At 40.9% G+C, this 21,857-nt stretch overlaps 1 protein-coding gene across 1 annotated transcript in view; it reads left to right on the forward strand.

Moving 5' to 3' along the window:
* The window catches only part of KIAA1109 (KIAA1109 ortholog), a 242,236-nt gene that overhangs the window by 99,476 nt on the left and 120,903 nt on the right, over positions 1-21,857 (forward strand). Inside the window, exons 20-29 of the mRNA XM_029910631.1 lie at positions 754-981; positions 1,677-1,814; positions 2,602-2,604; positions 6,726-6,902; positions 8,137-8,265; positions 12,729-12,848; positions 16,089-16,369; positions 19,189-19,439; positions 19,938-20,196; positions 20,675-21,518. Coding sequence (XP_029766491.1) covers positions 754-981; positions 1,677-1,814; positions 2,602-2,604; positions 6,726-6,902; positions 8,137-8,265; positions 12,729-12,848; positions 16,089-16,369; positions 19,189-19,439; positions 19,938-20,196; positions 20,675-21,518 — 2,430 coding nt within the window. The remainder of the gene's footprint in view (positions 1-753; positions 982-1,676; positions 1,815-2,601; positions 2,605-6,725; positions 6,903-8,136; positions 8,266-12,728; positions 12,849-16,088; positions 16,370-19,188; positions 19,440-19,937; positions 20,197-20,674; positions 21,519-21,857) is intronic.

Consider the following 21,857-nt stretch of genomic DNA (forward strand, 5'->3'; position numbering starts at 1 on the left):
GATGAGCAGCCCCTGTATCTCCTAATCTCTTTGTGTGGGGAAGGGAAACCTCTAACCCTCCATGCAAATGGCTGGAGAGCCCTTGCATCATCATGCAAAGGGGATGGGTCCCCATGTGTCACCATCCCCAAAAACAGGCAAGGAGATTCCATGATAGCTCCCTTACTTCTGTGCTGCTGCTGGTGGTGGCACTGTCATCAGAGCTGGGCAGCTGGAGAGCGGCAGCTGCTGGCCAGAGCGTTCGTGTTGTTTGCTGCACGGGAAAACTATTGTCATTCCTCTGTCATCCTGCCCCACAATAGCCACTCCGACCCGGGTTGTTTCTTGAATTTTTATCCTGCTCCCACTATTATGACAGTGGGTCCTGCAGAACCTGTGGGATCCCAGTCCCGATGCAGGGCTCTACTTCCAACCAGGTATTTGTGTCACAGTACTGAAAGTAAAATTTAGTATAGCTAGATTGAGGTTGCTTTCGAAGACAATGCTGTAAGACACTGCTCCTGCAAAGCACATAGCCAGGTGCTTAACTTTGCTCACTGGAGTGATCCTACTGGAATTAGTGGGGCTGCTGTTATGAGCAAAGTTACACCTGGGCTTCAGTGTTTTGTAGAATTAAAGTCTTAGTGCTTATAAGGGGGGATGGGGGAGAGGGTTAGGACTAGGATATAGGATAAGCACTGATTTGTGTTACATGATACTGCTAATGACACAGTTCATCTTCTTTAATGATGACTGCAATAATTCACTTCCCAGGAAAATTACTTTGGAGAAGATGACATGTACACAGATTTTGAAGAAGTCATTTCAAGCCCTGTCCTATCAATGTCAACATCTTCAAGCTCTGGGTGGACAGCAGTTGGATTGGAGAATGACAAAAAGGGAACTGAGAGTTCAGCCAAACCAGTTCATCCCCTAACCTTGCGCCCTTGGGACATTACTGTACTCGTTAATGTGTACAAAGTGCATGGACGGCTACCAGTGGTAAGCTCTTGGGAACCTTGGTCATCATGTGAAACCAAGTACTTATTAATTCCTTTAAAATATTTTATGAAGTATAGTAAAAGTGATATGCATTTAAAAATTATAGGCTATACTGCAGTATGTGTGAATCCAAGTGCTTTATGAAACTCTTAAGTTCTATCCTATCTTTGGTGGGTTTTGGGTCAAATTACGCATATTTTTTCCATAATATAATATGTAAATGAATGCAGAAATTTGATACTTGATGGATTTTGCTGATTGAGTCAGAATTAGATAATTCTTGTGTGTAAATCCATTTTGTATTTAATGAAGAGTAACTATTGTTCCATCTAGTTGATAGTCATTATTTTTCATCAGCCATAATGATTACTCTCTAAATCAACAGGGCATCTCACTAATCCTGCAATCTGATCTGTGCAGGCAGACCTTTATGGAGCCCTGTTAATTTTAATGGGACCCTGGGACTGTGTGTGTGTGTGTGTGTGTGTGTGTGTGTGTGTGTGTGTAAGGGTTCACCTGCACAAAGTAGAGAAGCCTATGTAAATTAATATTAAATGGAGTTTAAAGTAGTAGACTTTTTCATCAAGCACTGTAGGAAAACTGTCACATTCTGCAGAGGTTTTTCATAATCTGACAATCTCAGTGGTTTTGTGTATCCGCAATGTCTCACAACAGGATATGTTGATTAATTTTAGCACGGCAGCACGGATGGTCCTGAATGCCCTACTGCTTTCTTGGAAAGATTGTGTTTTGAGATGAAAAAAGGATTTAGGGAGACCATGCTTCAACTTGTACTATCCCCACTGAATTTATTCTTGAATGACAGCTATCAGGTAATATGAGTATTCTTTTGTGTTGGAGGAATGCTGATTTTTACCGTGAAACTAAAACTGAATCATGTTTTGATTGAATCCTCTCTAACACACACAGATGTTTCAAGGCATTTAAGAAAACTATATAGTAGTAATTCTGCTTGTCATGCATTCTGTATTTATCACTGTTCAGCCTTCATTTTGAGTTCATGCACAAGAGAAAAGGATCTTTGTCCTGTTAACGTTGCCTTAAAATTGTGTAGAAGGCATGCTGTAGGTGTCTGGAATTTGGGCTTGCATCTGAGCCTGGGATCAGCTAGTTCCACCTCCCTCGTGAGCAATGGAGGACTCGCAACTGAATCATCTGATTGGCCAGCTTGACCGATTGGCTGGAGGAACATGCTCCAGACATGACCTTAAGCCCAGCAGCAGCATTTGGCCGACAGTTGGCCAATGCTTATGCTTGCAATTGTGATTGTTTTTGTACCTGCCTTGCTTCCTTGCTCAGTTCCTGGTTTCTAACTCTGACTTTGACCATTGGCTCTGACTCATGAGTCCTGACTCCAGCGCTGACCACTAGGCATGACTACCCATGCCCCAGTCTGTGACAATTTGAGCAGCTCAAAATAAAAAGGGGTAGCTTCCTTTTCTATGATGGATCCTACAAAAGCTAACATCCCCTTGTTGGGCTTGGTAAATGCCCTGCAGAATTTACAAAGCTAGATTAGGGCCCTGCAAGTGCAAAACACTGCTTTTCAGAGTCAAGCCGTGCCTCAGGTCCATGGAAACTGAAGATTTGTTTACTAAGCAAGTTCAATCAGGGCTATGGAAAGTTCCCTGGCTTTCTGAACCAATGTTGGCTCCTGTTCATATATGCCTCCAAATTTACCCCATGGACTGGTCCAGGTTGGGGCTCATCATTAGTTGCTGACCAGTAGGTGCTGGCCTGAGCCTTTCCATTGCTGGAGAAATCTAGCCCCCCACTGCACCAACTTGAGAATTTTGCCTGAGCCCTTGCAGCTTGGACATAGCCCAACCCCATCTCTCTGATTCAGAGAAAGATCAACACCAGCCATTGGGTCTATACCTCTACTGTGGAGGTCCAGAATACTTTGCCTTGAATTGTCCAGCGTAGGGTTGATCTGTTTGGTGGTCAAGAAAACGCCAGGTTCCAGCCCGATATAGGGGTCTGGGCAGGGCTTGAAATTCACCCCTCGCTTCTGTCCATGGCACCTATTTGTCCTTGGGTAGCTTGATGGCATCTAATCAGCACCCAACACACCTTAGGCTCCTGTTCTGTCTACAACATACCCTGATGATAGAGGTCAGTTGGGAAGCACTGGTGGACTCTGGTACCTCCAGTAATTTTATGGCCATAGAATTTTCCCTAAAACATAAGATCCTGACACAACGTAAGGTGATCCCTGATATAATAGAAGCCATCAGTGGTTCTCTCCTATCCTCAGGCCCAGTCTCACAAGAAACCTCACCTTGGAGGTCACTGCCCTTCAGCATCATTATGAGTCCCTCCCAGTTTGGTTTGGTCCAGTCCATTCCCCACACTTGCTGTTCATCCTCTGCATCATGTGGCTTGTTATTCATGATCCCTACATCCTTTCGGGTTCAAGCAAAGTCAATTTTAATTTCTTGTGCTGCCAGCAATCTGCTTTCCTGCTGGCAGCCAAGTTTGAGGTTAGAGCTTCTCCCTAGTGCAACTCCAAGCAAGTCCACTCCCCTCCTCCCCAAAGAATTTGGAACAGGGGCACTCAGCTTTCCCTACTGTCCCCAACAGCCTCCCTGGCAGCCTTGGCGATACCAGCCAAATACCAGGACTTCAGACATCTTTGAAAAGAAGAAAGCTGATATCCTGCTCCTGCATTGGCAGCATGATTGTCCTATAGACCTCCAGCCCAGAGATGAGGTGCTCTGAAACTATCTCCAAGAGAACCATAAGTGGCATAAAACAGGCTCTGCTGGATGATGGCTTGTGTGGAATTATTATAAGTGAACTCTGAGTATGATAATAAGGGAACCCAATCATCCTGGTGATAATTTAAAAAGCAATGGAGATATTGCTCCAAGATCTGGTTAACCCATTCCATCTGCCCATTGGTCAGAGGGTGATAAGCCAATGAGATAAGGGATTCCATGCCAAGGAGCTTGAAGAGTGGACACCAAAAATGGGAAATAAATTGTGGACTTGGATCTGATACATCAATAGGCAAACCCATGATATCTGACAACATTTTCCGAGAAGAGACTAGCTGTTTCTTGGGTAGTTGGGTGGCATAGGAAGGAATGAAAAGCACTATCTTGGTTAGAAGATCAACCACAACCAATGTCATTATGCAGCCATGACAGCGGGCTATGAAGTCCAGTAACACATTAGACCAGGGTTTTGGCAGAATGAGTGAGGACTGGAAGACATTGAGTGGATTGGAGAGTGCAATCTTGGTCCAGGAGTGCTCAAGTCCTACAATGGCAGGAAAAGGATTAAGTAAGATATACCCAGATACTCCTAGTTTGTCTGAGAAGGTCATGCGAGACAGTATCAAAAGCCTTACTATACACATCTTCTGCTTCCCTCCTATCCACAAGGCTTGTTATGTGAAAGAAAACTATTAGGTTGGTTTGACGTGATTTATTCTTGACAAAGCCATGCTGACTATTACTTATCTTATTATCTTCTAGGTGTTCACAAATTGATTGCTTAATTATTTGCTCCATTATCTTTCTGGGTACTGAAGTTAAGCTGACTCATCTGTAATTCCTTGGGTTGTCTTTATTTCCCTTTTTATAGATTGGCACTCTATTTGCCATTTCTGGTCCTCTGGAATCTCTCCAGTCTTCCATGACTTTTTGAAGATAATCACTAATGGCTCAGATATCTCCTCAGACAGCTCCTTGAGTATTCTAGGATGTATTTCCTTAGGCCCTGGTGACTTGAAGACATCTAATTTGTCTAAGTGATTTTTAACTTGTTCTTTCCCTATTTTAGCCTCTGATCCTACCTCATTTTCACTGGCATTCACTATGATAGATGTCCAGTTGGTACTAGCTTTTTTTTGGTGAAAACTGAAACAAAAAAGACATTTAGCACTTCTGCCACTCCACATTTTCTATTGTTGTTTTCTCCCCCCAATGAGTAAATTTTAAATTTTTAAATTAATGGAGATATTCTATCTCCTAGAACTGGAAGGGACCTTGAAAGGTCATCGAGTCCAGCCTCCTGCCTTCACTAGCAGGAGCAAGTACTGATTTTGCCCCAGACCCCTAAGTGGCCCCCTCAAGGATTGAACTCACAACCCTGGGTTTAGCAGGCCAACGCTCAAACCACTGAGCTATCCCTCCCCCCTATGGGAGTAATGGGCCTACTTTGTCCTTGGTCTTCCTCTTGCTTCTAATGTATTTGTAGAATGTTTTTTTGTTACCCTTTGTCTCTAGCTAGTTTAATCACGTTTTGTGCCTTGGCCTTTCTAATTTCGTTCCTATATGCTTGTGTTATTTGTTTCACACAGTAATAACAATAATGATGCTTTAAGGTAAAACTTATAACTGGGGTGCACTGCATCTTTGGGGGAAGAGGATCTGGAATTTCTGTGGATAACCAGAATCAGGGGCTGGAAATCACAGGGGAACACTTCAAAGGGATTCAGAGACTGAGATGCATCTATTGCAGTGGTTCTCAACCTATTTACCGTTGTAGGCTGCGTCCAATATTACCTGTATAGCCCTGAGACTGTCACATGGGCCGCATCTCTGTCTTGATTGGCTGCAGGTTGAGAACCACTGATCTATTGTTAACCTGCAAGGCAAAGACAGGGCTGGCATAGCTCAGAGGAGAGTGCTTGAGTGGCTGTAAGGCTGGCGGTGTCAGGGATCTGACACCCAGCTAGGCATAGGGAAGACTCCCTCACTCTGGAGGTGGAGTAACAGAGTGACTAACAGTCCTGGGTGTCCCAAAAGCCGTTACGCCGAACTAGCTGAAAATTGAACCGAGTGCCTTAATTGGCATCAGAGCATAGTGTCAACATCAGCTTCAACTTGGGAGTGTTCTGACTCTCCCTGTGTCAGCTATTTGGCTGGAACATAAATATATCCATTGGCACTGAGATTGATAATGCCCTGTTTATTTGGGGGGCTGATACTTAAACAAGACCATTGCTTTCCCAAAATATTATATAAAGCCTATAAGGAATTGTTGGTTTCAAGTGGTTTAATCAACATGTTGATTATATCAATTTTATTTTATTTTCACCCACTTTATTCTAATTTTGTTTGTTTATATGTATTTTAAGGTTTTGCTTAGTTATTTAATTCAGTAATTAAATAGTAGTCAAGTAAGTAAAATATATAATATTGGAAACCGGTGTGGCTTCGAGGTTTTTTTTCCTGGTGTAGAACCTGAGAAGTCCCCAGTGTAAATAAAGACGGCAACTGGCCCACCTAGCATTGCTGTATAGTCCTCTTGTATCTGGTGCCCAAACAGGAACCACTGCTGCTTTTTGAGGAAAAGTCAACTTATGTATTATCCATTAACCATTTATGTATTAACCCACCATAAGCAACGTGGGTTCTAAAACTTTGGATGGTCTGAGGTGGAGAATGTGAGCCATTTAACATAAAGGATAACCGGTTTCCCAAAACGAATCTACACTCACACTTGTTTTGTCTTTTATTTATCTGTTTAAGATTTGCAAATTATTGTATGGCCCATTGCACATGACATGATATAAACTCTTACTTATTTTACTTCCACATGTTAGCTGAAGTTCTATTTTATTATTTTTTGTTTTTCATTGTATAGACAACAGTGGGATTTTATAGGTCAGGATTAATGTCAAAAAAGTGTCTTTTGATAATTAAAAAATACAAAGCCCTGTGTAGTCATTCTTTGAGAATAGTTGTCTTTAATTTACTTCTCCTCAACAGCGACCTTCTGTGGATGAACTACTTAGAGAGGGCCATATCAGCCTGTCAGGTCTGCAGCTACGAGCTCATGCTATGTTTTCAGCAGAAGGTCTGCCTGTGGGAAGTGATACTTTAGAATATGCATGGCTGATCGATGTGCAGGCTGGCTGCCTTACAGCTAAGGTTACAGCACCACAGGTATGTTCTAGAAATGCTAGGTAACATATTTAGTACAAGGCTTTATCTGTGTATACACATTCCTTTGTTGCAAAGCTAATATAATGTGGTCTTTTTTTGAAGGGGACAAGTGTACATAGGCTCAGCCCAGCTGAGATTCATTTGTGGCTAAAGTAACTTGAAATTAAAGACTTTGAAAATTCAGTTGGAAACACCAAACTAGAGAGGGAGAATCTCCATGTAAAATCTAGGATTGAAGTATGGTGTGTGCAAAGGTAGAAAGACAACTGAGCATACAGACTAACACTGCTTGAAATTTCAAGTGTAGGAGCCATCTGTCTTAATGTCCTGAAATTGTCCTGATTTGTACCTAATATTCTTGCAAGTAAATACTGTTATTTATATTCAAAGGATATCCATAACCATAATATTTAAATGCACTTTAGATGGCATGCAACATTTCCTGCAAATAGGAGCATGTATATTGTTACTTTGTGTAGCACTGAACAAGCATTAATGACAGGAGACAGGAAAAGGTAGGAAGTAGACTAAATGCCAGGGAATTGCAGTTAATTAAAATCTTATTTAAAAAAGGGTGCATTTTACATCATGCTGTGAAAGAGGCCAGGTTCACACTACATCTCATGATAATACATTTCAGAGATGTGGGTCCTCTGCCTACTTCCAAACTCTCTGGGATAGACAGCTAAAGTGTCCCATTTTGATGAGTTGTTGTGTGAGAGGCAGTTTGATATCACTGGAACCTAGGGTATTTGGAGTAGTATGCTAAAATACATTAGAAACCCTTATTGTACCACCAGCAGCACCTATATGGATTAATGCATAACATATTAGTGAACTTTAAAAATCACATCTCTGCTGAGTGCATTACCCCACCATGTAGACAAGACGCAGGATGAACTATAAGTTTTGAAAAATGAGCATTCAATTACATAAAAACAAAGATGTTTCCCTAAAGAGGGTTCATTGCTTTAGAAGTGGCTAAAATAGATTAGTTTCAAATAGAGATGAGTTTTGATTTTTGACAGTACACTTTGCCATTCATGAAAGAAAAACTGCATAAACTTATAAACTGTGTCAAATCAGAAAAATTACGATAGTGGCTATCTAGCAGCAGAAATAAAGCTCCTGATGATTTTTTCTTTCTCAAGCTTTGCTAATGTTCTTTCTCTGAATTCTGATAGTTTATTTTGAATACTTACTGTATTGTGATCCTGTTGCTGTTTGCTTACAGCTTGCATGTCTGCTGGAATGGGGACAGATGTTTGTGTTTCATGTAATGTGTCGAGAGTTTGAACTGGAAAGGCCAAAATCTGTAATAATGTGTCAGCATGGAATTGATCGTCGGTTTTGTGAATCTAAGGTAAAACTTCATCAATTTCGAGCCTGCAAGTTGGTATATTTACAGTAGTATATTGCAATAGTATTTGAATATAACTTTAAAGTATCCGAAAGTAGAACAAAGCTATAAATGTGGTTTGGAGCATGTAGATATTTTAGTTAAAGAAGCATAATTATTTCCTTTAGCAAATTATGGCTAAGTGACGATCCACATGGAATCCCTTCTAGGTGCATACGCACCCCAGGTGCATAAGATCAGATTCTTTTGGCAGCAGTATCTGTTGTGGCCAGTTCTGCACCCTAGATGTCCTCATTCATCTCCACCCCAGGGCTTAAAGGGAGGGGCGGGCTCAACCATCTCTCAATTCCTTCTTACCGCCCATGACAGCAAAATGGAACACCTTTAGCATCCCCCTAATTTGCTGTGCACTGTGTAGTGATTAGTTAGTTTTATTGCCTGTTGGCAACACACACAAACATATAAATTCCTTATTTTACTCAGGTTCTCATTTTCAGGCTATTACACCCCAATCTCTGCCCCCCTTGTAGAGGGACTCCAGCAAAATGGCAGAAGCAAAATCTCTTGGGTTTAAATCTTGCCCCTAGTGTGAAGCTTCAGGGACACCTGATGAGCACTCTAGGTAGCTGTTTTTTCTAGGAGAGTGTTAGTACCATATGTCACTCCTACTCTAAGTGGACTCAAAAATTAGAAAAGCCCATCTAAAATTGTTCCTCCTGGAGTACTCCTGTGCATGTCTCCTTGGACTCCAAAAAGAAGACTGCATTTAGACTTCAGTCTTCTAGTCTGTTCTTCTCTTCATGAGTGCTTCGGTGAGTAGAGATTTTAACTTGAGATTTCTGGTTATATTGACCAAGAGGCCTCAGTCATTTGTCCCTATTCTGGCTTTGAACTCTCATAGGGTAGGAAGGAGCACCTATCCAGAGTACAGCCAAGACATAGGTCATCCTCTTTCATGCCTACTGATTCAGGGCACAAGTCTCCTAAATCTGAGTCATCTTGCATTCAACAAAGACAGACAGTGGCCTAAGAAGGGCCCCTCTGGTACCTTGGTACTAATTAAAAGAATGCTGATGGTACCCACTAAATGTGTGGACGGCAATCTTTCAGTACTGAACTTTCAGCACTCAGTGCCTTGGTACCTGGCACTTCTGTACAGGGAACCGTGAAACCATGTTCCTTGGTGCCCAATGCATCAGTACTTAGTGTGGTGGTAATGAGGGCATGTATGGTACTTGAGTGATTTATCTCTGGGCCCCATTTTGGAATCTCCTTTCCTTGAGAGCTTCAGTATGGTGATAACTAGGCCACCAGGTACTGAGCTGTCGGTAGAGTGGTAGAGGCACCTCTGTTACCAATTTCACCCTCTACCCAGTTAGGGAGGACACAACAGATCCAAGGCATTCCTGACAGAATGGCCACTCCTTTTCTTAACTCCATCAGGGCATAGTAGTTACTCTTCTTGTACACATTCTCCTTGGGTAGTGCAGTGGACATCAGGAACATACTCGGCAGAGGAATGTGTAAAGGACAACAGGAAATTTCTTAGGTCACATAGGAAACATCCTTCCTAGTACTCTCCTGATTTATCCCTCCCCCACCCCATATCCTTATCAGCCCTGGCTCTACTGGGAGGTGCAGCTGTGTTCACGTAAGCCTGCATCTTTGTCTCCTTCTAATTTTACATCCACCCTCCCCCCAAGAGGCCATATAAACCAGCATAGCGAGGTCAGTTAGTGCAGCATCGGATCCTAGAAAGCAGGATAACGAAAGTAATGTGAAAGAACAACTTATCTTGGCTGCAATCTCCTCTTCTCTCAATGAGTAGGAGTGTTAGATTCCAGGTCAATGAGAGATTATCTTTCATGAGAAATATTCCAAACAATAGTGGACTTCATTAACTAACAAAAAAACCCCATCACACTCACCCCAAAACATCCATAAGGGCATGCCTCAGACTTCTGGGGCGTATGGCCTCATACACTTGTCTGATGGAGTTTGCCAGCCTTTGTCTACACTTCCTGCAAGGGTGGGTGAGATTCATGTATCCACTCAGCAGACACCCGGTGGACATGTTGGTTCTGATCCCATATGAAGTCCTCTCCTCATTAAGCTGGTGGAAAGACCCTAGTTCAAGTGTTCAAGGGAGTAGTTTTTTCTGCACCTTTCCAAGACAGTGGTGATGAATGCCTCTACCCAGGGAAGAGGGGCTGACCTAAATCAACTTTAAACTCAGGGCATATGGGCCCCTCAGGAAGCTCATCCTGAAACTCGGAGCCATCCAACTGGCATGCAATGCATTCCTACCAGGACTCCAGATATCCAGTATCCAAGTGCTGACAGACCACACCACAGTTATGCCTTATGTCAACAGACAAAGGGGAGTAAGATAGTCTCCGCTCAGGAGGACATGGTACTCTGGACTTGGTGTATTCTGAATCAAATCACACTAATGGCATTGCACCTTCTCAGCCTACAGAACACCTTGGCAGATCAACTCAGTAGGCGGCTCTCAGACAACTGTGAGTGGTCTGGTTTGTCAAAGACTCAGTCCTGCAGAACATCTTTTGCAAGCTGGGATTCCTTGAAATAGGCCTGATTGCCACAGACCTCAACAAGAAGTCTCTGAAGTCTTGCCCCAGAGGGAGTTCGAGTCTAGGCTCGCTAATAGATGCTTTTCTCATTCCTTGGTCATTGGGACTTATCTGCCATTGTGCTGATCCCCAGGATATATTAGGGGTTCTGAGGAAACTGAGGCAAACATAGGACTGATGCTTGAACAGGCAGTTCTGGTATTCAGATCTGATGATCCTCTCATCACCCTATCAGCCTGGACCAACATATTCTCCCATGGGTCAGATCCTACACCTGAATGGAGCTTTGGTACATCTGACTGCCCGGATGCTGGCTGACTGACGTCCACCGAAAGAAGCTGTGCAGCTGAGATTCACGTGATACTGCAAAGCAGGAAAGCCTGACTTAAAAAGCTAAATGGAAGAGATTTTCAATTTGGGCATCTCAGCACCAGCGGTCTCCCTTGACATCGCCCATTTTAGCAGTATTGGACTATTTGCTAGCTCTGAAACAGCTCCATAGGGGTCTGTCTAGCAGCAGTATCTGTACACCACCTCCAGTCCAGAGCCACACAGTATTTCCCACCCTTTAAATTCCTTAAAGGCCTTATTCATATTTTACCCCCATTTCAGAAACCCCCTCCTTTTTGAGACCTCAACATAGTAATAAGCAGAGTGGATGGGTCCCTCTTTTAACCCCTTTGTAACTTGTCTCCTTTACCACTTACCTATGAATACTGCTTTATTTTAGTGGACATTATGTCAGCTCAAAGGGTAGAGGAGATGCAGGCCCGCATGGTGAGTCCCCCTTATACAATGTTTTGTAAGGACAGGATAGCTCTCAAGCCTCATCCCAAGTTCCTTCCCGAAAGTGTTTCATAATTCTATTTGAACCAATTTTTTCAGGTCCCAGTTTCTTGCCTAAGCCTCATTCAAACCCAGGGGAAGCTGAATACACTTGATGTATTAAGGCATTGACATATAACTTAACAAGACGAAAACATTGAGGAACACACCTAGACTGTTTGTAGCCTTTGCTGATAGGCTTAAGGGTCAGGAAATATCCTCTCAGCGATTATCTAAGAGGGTCTTTGAAAATATAAGGACATATTATAAATTAGCCAGATTATATCCACCTAATCATATTAGAACTGATTCTGTTTGAAAAATGTTCCTATTTCTGAAACTTGTAGGGCACCTGTGTGGAGCTCTGTTCACACCTTTACAAGACACTACTCTTTGGTATAAGCTTCCACGTCCTACGCATGGTTTGATAGGGCTGTCCTGCAGTCATTCTTTAATTAGGACAACTCCTGCCTACTTCCAAGCAACCCAACAATTGGTTGTTACTCACCAAGAGAGGAATCCATGTGGACTATCAGTTGAATAAAGAATGGTTACTTACCCCACAGTAAGGGCAGGAGGTCAGACTTAGATGATCATGATGGTCCCTTCTGGCTTTAAAGTCTGAGTCTAACTTGGAGATATGTTGTCCACATAGATTCCATGGTCTGTCCTCCTCCCCTGTCATTAAAAAGTCTTGCATTAGAATTCTGCATTGGTGAAGGAACTGAGGGATGGATGGTCCCGCTCCACCCTTTATTCTCTCAGGTGAAGGGGGTACAAGGACATCTAAGGTGCAGGCAGGGCCCCACGGGCACTGCTAGTCTAAAGAATCCAATTTCATGTGTACGGGGTGCATTCGAACCAAGAGTGGAATCCCATGTGGACAACACATCTCAAAGAATCCGTTACCATAGGGCAAGTAATCATTCTTTTTTGCCTAATTTGTCCTCTGTTAAGTAGAAAATTGAAGTATGATCAGGAAAAACTTGTTAATATGAAATTAAAACTCTAACAAAATTGAGTGCTTTGTTTAAATATCTCCTCTAGATGAACTGTGTTCCTGGGCCATGTCCAACATCTGATGATTTAAAGTACACTATGACACGCCTTGCAGTAGATGGAGCAGATCTGTATATTGTAGAGCATGGCTGTGCCACCAATATAAAGGTAAAAATATTTTCTCCCTCCTTTCTGTGGTAATTGTGATATTATTTTTCTTTTTCTCTCTGCCAAATGAGGAAGCACTTTCTATATTTCTAAATATCTGAATTTATTGTCTGGAATGTTTGTTCTGCAGTAGTGCTTATTTTGAAAATTAGATGATTAAAATATATTTTAAAATTTGGTATTTCATAAAAAAATAGTCGTTGGAGGCTTGAAACTTTTAATCTGCCTAAGTCCCAGTTTCAGGGGTGACTTTTTAGGCTCCGAAGTCACTTAGGCAATTTTGAAAGTTTTACCATAAGTCCATTTCCAGTGTCCCATAAGAAGTTTGTGCCAGAGCTGGCAACACAACGCAGACTTCTAATGTAATAGACCATGGGTCAAATTTTCAAAAGTATTTTAGTCCTATTTTCAATCTTTTTTCCAATTTCCCACTAAATCTTCCCTCTCCCCCAAAATATGTGAAGAATAAAATATTTCCCTCTTAAAAATTGAAAAGTGTGATTTTGAAAGTTGGTATCAGATTTTTGGAGTAGCCATATTCTGGAGGAAATTTATTTTTATTTTCTCAGTTTGAGAGTTTGAAAATTGTACAGTAAGTGTTATAACTAATTTTGTTAACCTGAGCATCTAAAGAAAGATTGGTGAGCATCTGCAGCTAAATTAGCTTTGCACTGGCCTGGATCTGATGCAGGAGTTAGGTACTTATAGGATACAAAGCAAAGGCTTCAGCCAACGTTGTTTTGTGGAGGAGAGGGGCTCCCTCCTGTGCATTTCCGCAGAACTGCTAGACTTATGCCTAGTCAAAGAAATAGTGTAAGATTATGTAAAGACAGTATTGTAATACATAGATTCAAGGTGGCAGAGTTGAGGTTCTGCATTTGAGCACTCAGCGTGACAGTTCTTGAGGTAACCGGCCTCCAGTGAGAGAGAGACTTGCTTGTGCTTAACAGAGTGTCAGCTCCATGATGCCTCCAGTCTGTTAACCCAAAGGAGATTGTTTGGGTGGCTATGTCAGCCCTTATTTGGCTTTGCAAGTTAAAAATAGGTGTACCTGAGTCCATTGAAACATTCCCCAGTCCAGCCCCTTCTACGCACGCTGAACACTCTCAGAAATACCAGGTCTGCTTCCCGCAAGGAGACAGTGTACGCATCAGCTTACTTGATTCAACTCAGGATCAACATTTAAAACACACGAGATATATATTTATAGTAAAAACAATAATATGTTTATCATCAAAGATGGAGATTTAAGAGATGGTGAGTAAGGAAAATAGGAACAGGTTACATATAACACAAAAGTATAACATGCTTTCTAGGGATTAAATTTAATTTAACAGGTTAATCTTCTGTCTAAGACATTTATCTCACCCCAAATAAGCTCTGCAGCATTTCATCAAGGGCTGGTTGTGATCTTGTTGCACAAATGTAGTCGCACTGCCCAAATAGTTTTCTAGGTGTAGGATAAAGATGTGTGTTTTTGCCTTCTCCTTATATTCCTCAAAATTCATTCTCCCCCCCTAGAGATAGGACAGCCCAAGGAGGTTCATTCCCAGGTGCCCTATCCCTCTGCTGACATTCCTCTGATTTCATATATAAATAGGGCTTCTGTTATGTTGGCTTGCAATGCTCAATTTACATGTGAACCAAGAGATAGGTGAACATATATCCTTTGTCTGGCAGAAACCTGTTTGTCAACCCTGCCTTGATACAGACTTTAGAAACATATTTTCATTATACATACACAACATCTTACATAATATCTGTCCATACATTTCACAACAATATTAATGATCAGCATGATCCTGGCTTTCATTTAAGGCGTTACATGATACTCTCTTTGGTAAACCAAATGTACGTACCAGGACCAGGATATTCCTGCAACCAGTTGGCATTAAGGGGGTAACTTGATCCTTTTTTTAATGGTAAATAATTATATTGATTCCTGATTGATACTAATTTAATGAGCTGGGGGGATATAGGGTCCTTGTCCCAAAATCAGGTTCCACAGAATTAAAACTAACAAGTTCAATATCTTGTAGAGAACCCTGGAGTATATGGCAAAGACATTCACACTGAGGGCAAAGCAAAGTCTTAGCCACTTTTATTAAAACAATCAGTAAAGACAAGAAAGCTCCAAACCACGTAAACAATTAGCAGTCATATAGTATTAGGAATAGCTTCAGTGTCATCCCTGCATATGCTCATATACTTACTTTAAGGTAGCTGTCGGACCATTTTATGTATGTAAGGGTCATAGGCCTACTTTGGCTTAAGCAAGTTAGCATCAATAATGTCTTACAGGATACAGGCCTGTAAGTTCCTTGTGTTACTGCTAAGTAAAATAAAAGGCTGAGCTAGCTCTATGGGCTACAGAGGTTTTAGGGTCAGACTCAACTATGCAACTTTGTTGCTCTATCAATAAAGCTTTGTCATCGATTAGTGTGTAAGTGCTTCACAAAGTAATGTATTGTTGTATTCAGAATAGATATCTAATATCCATTCTTTCTGGAGGCCATGTAATAGCATCCAGCTATACCCAAAATGAGGATTTTCATACTCAGCCTGTACTCAAATTGCTCTTCTAAAAACACAGTTTGCAAATTCCTTGATTTTTTTTCAAGTCAGCATTTCTCTAACTGGGGATACTAATCCAAAGAGGGGTTGCAAGCCTCTTGTAGGAGGGATCACTGTATTGCCATCCTTACTTCTGCACAGCCTTCAGTACTGGGTGGTCGGAAAGCGGCAGCTGCTGGCTGGGAGCCCAGCTCTGAAGACAGCGCCGCCGCCAGCAGCAGCGCAGAAGTAAGGGTGGCATGGTATGGGAGGGGTCATCACTTTTTTGGGCGGGGGTCATCACAGCCTGATATATTTTCAAAGATGTCCCAGCAAAAAAAGTTTGAGAACTGCTGTTTTAGGTTATACTTAGGAAATTCATAACACTTCTAACCTTCGGACATGACTTATAACATTCATTAGAAGGGTACATTTTATCATCCTTTTACAAATGGAGAACCTGAGGTAGAGAGTTTTAGTGATCCGTCCAAGGCCACAAAGGATATTTATTTCACGTGTGTGGCTAAATGTAGTTCCTGACCAGTAGGCCAGCCTTGCGTTTTTCTTTAAATATACTGAGTTTTATCTTTCTGGGACTGCATTATGGGGTCCTGCAATTAGTTTAAATGACTCCTTTGTGGTTGAATCTTTAACTATTCAGATATTCTCTTTTAATTGTATTTTCAGATGGGTGCTGTACGTATTGCAAACTGTAACCTCCACAACCAGTTTGTTGGAGAGGGTATAAGTGCTGCTATCCAAGACTTTCAGCTGAGACAGTATGTTGAGCAGGTGAATAACTGCAGAGTTGGTCTTCAACCTGCAATACTGCGGAGGGCGTACTGGCTGGAAGCTGGGTCTGTCAATTTGGGACTCATCACTGCTGATATTGCTTTAGCTGGGGATCATCATTCTAAACATGAAGTGCAGAGACATTTCTTAGAAACACATGATAGCAGAATTAAGAGGTAAGTGAAATTATTGGAGGAGGTGAGGTCACCATATTTCATGTCTTTTTAGTTGATACATTTATTTGTTCATGAGGGTGTATTTTTAAGTGCTGACTCTTACACATTTGCTTAAAAATTAGATTGTACTCACTTTATAAGTAGGTAGATTGCTGAGAACCACCTATGTATGTAAGGTGCTCAGAGGAGGTTAAGGATTTGGCTGCCAACTTCTTGGATAACAGAGACCTGAATGATTTTTGTATTTTTGGCAATATGTAGAGCAGTGATGTCAAAATAAAGAGATACAAATCAGTTTTTAATTGTTGGCCTAAGCTACAAAGCTAGGATCGTATACTGCCTTCAGTCCACACTGGATCTCCCACTGATAACAGCATAGATTTATACAAAAATTAATGTAAAATATGGCCTGAGGAAATAACTAAACTTTCTTTTAGTAATCTGCCATACAGCATGAATGAGTGAGAGGGGGAAAATTATGCAAGTCACTTTTATGACCACTCCTATTTTTGCCCTTTGTTTAGCCAGTTTTGTTTTCAGTTATTAGATGTTTGTGTGCAGTCATAGACCTACTTTATACATAGTTACTTTTAAAAAATCTGTTTCTCGAAGTGTCACAACTAAGCTTTCGAGTTAACATTTTTTTTGGATGAATGAGGGCAGCTGACAAATCCTGTGAACTTGTTTCACATTATCAAAGACCATGCTACATTAGGCCATATTTTTGAACTTTTTCATAACACTAAGGGCTACAAATTAATGTTTTTTAAATGAAAGCATAGATTGTGGAGAATCTGAACCAGTTATGAAGGCTAGCTAGATACAACCAGCAACCCAAGTATTTAACATCACTAATTCAGAGAATTGGAGTAGAAAGCATTCTGAAACTAGAAAAGTGGCAAAATCGGCTGAATTCAGTAATAATAAAATTAATTAAAAACCAAACTGTTACGTGTTTCTTAAAACAAATCAGGATAACTCATTAGGAGGTGATAAAAAAAGAAATTTGTGGTGATCATGGTGTATAAATGGAAAAAGAATCAACAGTGCAATGAGGTTGCTGAAGAGGCTGGGGCAGATCTTCAGCTGATGTAAATTATCATAGCTCCATTAACTTCAGTAGAATTATGACATTTTACATCAGATGAGGATCTGCCCTGCCACTGCCATATTTGACTAAAGGTGTAAACGTAAATACAAAGGTAATTACTTTTCTCTTGTCTGAACTGGTTACGCCTTAACTAGGCTGCATTGTTCAGTGTTGGGTACCCACATTTCAGAGAAGACATACAAATTAGAGTTCAATGACAAGTGATAGATAAACTTTAAATTAATAAAATCTGCTATTTGAGGAAAGGCTTGGAACTGAGTGTATTTAGTCTGAAGAAAAGTCCTTGAGGAGAGCCAGAACTTTATACTGTATACATTATATTATCTTCTTAGGCATATAGGACTGAGCAAGAAATTATGGAAATACACTGCAGTAGGGAAAATTTAGGATAACATTAAGGAAAAGCTGAAACTGGGGGGGGAAAAAAAGATGGATTGCTGGAATTGCCACCAGTTAAGATGTTGAAATCTAGAATATCTAGAAATTAATTTTAGGAATTGTCAAGGTTCCTTCCCCACTCTGAACTCTAGGGTACAGATGTGATACCCTGCATGAGAACCTCTAAGCTTAACTACCAACTTAGATCTGGTTTTGCTGCCACCACCCAAATTATTTATGAGTTATTTGGGAAACTCTGTCTACTTCCCCCCCCCCCCCCCCCCCAAAATCTCCCCCCCAAGTACTATAACCCTTCCCTGGGTAGCCTTGAGAGACTTCTCCACCAATTTCCTGGTGAACACCAATCCAAACCCTTAGATCTTAAAACAAGGAGAAATTAACCATTCCCCCTCCTTTCCCCCCACCAATTCCTGGTGAGTCCAGATCCAACCCCCTTGGATCTTAAAACAAGGAAAAATCAATCAGGTTCTTAAAAAGAAGGCTTTTAATTAAAGAAAGAAAGGTAAAAATCATCTCTGTAAAATCAGGATGGAAAATAACTTTACAGGGTAATCAGATTCAAAGAGCCCAGAGGAACCCCCTTTAGCCTTAAGTTCAAAGTTACAGCAAACAAAGGTAAACCCTCTAGCAAAAGGAACATTTACAAGTTGAGAAAACAAAGATAAACCTAACATACCTTGTCTGGCTGTTACTTACAAGTTTGAAATATGAGAGACTTGTTCAGAAAGATTTGGAGAGCATGGATTGATGTCTGGTCCCTCTTAGTTCCAAGAGCAAACAACCCCCAAAACAAAGAGCACAAACAAAAGCCTTCCCCTCACCAAGATTTGAAATATCTTGTCCCCTTATTGGTCCTTTGGGTCAGGTGTCAGCCAGGTTACCTGAGCTTCTTAACCCTTTACAGGTAAAAGGATTTTGGAGTCTCTGGCCAGGAGGGATTTTATAGTATTGTACACAGGAGGGCTGTTGCCCTTCCCTTTATAGTTATGACAGGAATCAATCCTGCAGTGAAGTGACTGGGACTAGTTAAACATACCCTTATGACATTTTCATGATCAGATCATGTGGTTACTATCTACAAGTAATATAAAAATACAGCTTCCAAAATGGCCTCAGGAGTCCAAATTGACACAGAATGGCATCAAAACTCACCTTCCTTAATTGTATAAATAAATCCATAAAATGGGAGTTGGTATGTAAAAAAGAGAGAGACATTTTGAATCTTGGTTTCGCAATGTGAGTTTAAATGTACCTAAATCTCAGTGCACTATTGCTTCTTGTTTTTGCTTTTTGTTTTCCTTTTGCATAGGTTGTGGTTTCTGTGGCCAGATGATAATGTGAAGAACAAGAGAAGCAAGAACAAGTGTGGCTGTCTTGGTGGCTGCCGATTCTTTGGTGGCACAGTAACAGGACTAGACTTCTTCAAGCTTGAAGAGATGACGCCTTCAAGCAGCTCTGCCTTTTCAAGTACAAGTGCAGAATCTGATATGTTTTATGGACAGTCTTTATTGCAGCCAGGAGAATGGATCATTACCAAGGAGATTCCCAAAATTATAGATAGTAAGAATAAAATGTGTACTACTTAGTATGCAGTTTTGTCCCACTTTCTGAGAAGTGTAGATTCTTAACTGTACAACGTACTTTCTAAAATCTTAATTGATTCTGGTAAATGAACAGTAAGTTATTACTAAATGCTGTGTACGTAATTCTACTACAGGTCATACAATAGAATGTGGTCTGATAAACCTGTGAAAGTGGAGAGTATGTATTAAAACACAATGGGTGCTAATCTACCCCATCTGTTGGGGGGGGGGTCGACAGTTGCTTTCTTGGTAATATGCAGTTTGAAGACTTTATAGCCACTAATTATCTAAATTGGGCATCAATCAATGGGGGAGTCTAGTGTTTTGCCTTTTAACACTTCTAACACTTTGCCTTTTAAGACTTTGAATGTTACTTTTTTAAGGGTGGGGGGGAGAAGAAACCATTGTAATTCTTAATTCTTGGTGCCACAAAATGTTCACATTTTTAATTGATTTTTATCTCTTTTGTACTTAGGTAAGACAAATGGTGTAAAAAGAAAAGATTGGGATTGCAGATCTGTGGGTATAGAAATAGAGAGAAAGGCCCAGCACCTGAGTCTGCAAGTACCATTGCGATCCCATAGTTCCTCATCATCTTCAGAGGAAAACAGCAGTTCCAGTGCTGCACTTCCCTTGCTTGCAGGTGAGAAGGAAAGCCCTTCTTCTACTACTGAAGATCACATGGGACAAAAGGAGTTCGTGTCTGGTGCAAAAAGAGAGGATGGTCATGGAAGGTTAGTACTCTGTCCAAGGTAAAAATTTATTTGTACTCTTAAGGATTAATAATGCTAAGTAAACCAATGCAAAATTCAAACACAACTGATGATTTCTAACAGTATTCCTGAAATTAATTTGCTACTTTGAATACAAAAGATGACTCATTAATATTGGATTTTCTGATCTTGATAGAAAATCTTACATGATGACAATAGCATTTGCCTAGACGTGCCTCATTTGTGCTTTGATCAGTTTGAAGATGGCCTCAGTTTCTACAAGACCTTGATATGGCTTAGTATGCATGCTCTGTATTGTGAAAATAATTTCTTATATGAATAGATATTTTCTTTGACAATTATAATTTCCTCCTTTGTGTTGATGAAAAATGCATAGAACTGTTTCTTTAAATGTGCATTAATAATTGTTAAGATTGTGCAATGTAAGATTTGCACCATACTAAACCGAATAAACAATTGTTCTTTTTTCTATTTCTAGTACTCCAGCAGAAGTTTCAGGAAGCAGTCCTGTGTCTCCTAACAACCAGGAAAGGTCTGTAGGACAGTCTCCCCTCAGGTCTCCTTTGAAACGGCAAGCATCTGTGTGTTCTACCCGACTTGGGAGCACCAAGAGTCTTACTGCAGCATTCTATGGTGACAAGCAGCCTGTTCCAGTTGGTGTTCAGTTCAGTAGTGATGTCTCTCGCAGTGATGAGAATGTCTTGGACTCTCCAAAGCAGAGGAGAAGCTTTGGTTCTTTTCCATACACGCCATCTGCAGATTCAAATTCATTTCACCAGTATCGCTCAATGGACTCTAGCATGTCGATGGCTGATAGTGAAGCCTATTTTTCAGCAGCTGAAGAGTTTGAGCCAATAAGCAGTGATGAAGGTCCAGGAACCTATCCAGGGAGGAAAAAGAGAAAAAAGCAAGCCCAGCAAATTGAGTATAGTAGAGGGTCAATCTATCACAGTGTAGAAGGACCTCTAACTAGTACAGTCCATGGAGAAGCCAGTCAAGATCCAAAGACTTTGCCAATCAAGACTCATGCTTCACAGGCTTCATTTGTTTCAGCAGTGGGCGAAGAAGATGAGCTCGTTGAGCACATGTATATCATGGAAGCTGAGAAGGCTGTAGAAAGTGATCAAATAACTTCCCAACAACCTATAATGACCTGCTACCAAAGTTACCTTACCCAGTTTCAGGTGGTCAACTGGTCAGTAAAGCATCCAACAAACAAAAGAACCTCAAAATCTTCCTTACATCGGCCTTTAGACCTTGATACCCCAACTAGTGAGGAAAGCTCCTCGTCTTTTGAGCATTTTTCTGTTCCAACTTTTAAGGTATGGAAAAAAAAGTGAAGAAGGAAACAAAGTGGTCTAGAAAGGCTAGAATGTGCTGTGTTAAAGAATTCCTATTAACTAAGTCAAAGGAAATTTAAAACTGTTCTCTGTTGGTTACTAAGAGTTGTGATCTCTGATATTAAATCCTTAGGATTTAAGAACAGGAAGGGTTTGTGAGGTAGAGAAGAATAAGTTAGTGTTTTGTGAATGAAAAGTGTGTTTGAATTATTGAGAGCTTTGTAAACTCTCATTACTGTACTCAGAAATGCTTTTGAATAACATCCAGCAGGATGCAACAGAGGGTCCTGTGGCACCTTTAAGACTAACAGAAGTCTTGGG

Source organism: Terrapene carolina, unplaced genomic scaffold (assembly GCF_002925995.2).
Source record: "Terrapene carolina triunguis isolate 2854851 unplaced genomic scaffold, T_m_triunguis-2.0 Scaffold66, whole genome shotgun sequence".
Lineage (NCBI taxonomy): Eukaryota > Metazoa > Chordata > Testudines > Emydidae > Terrapene > Terrapene triunguis.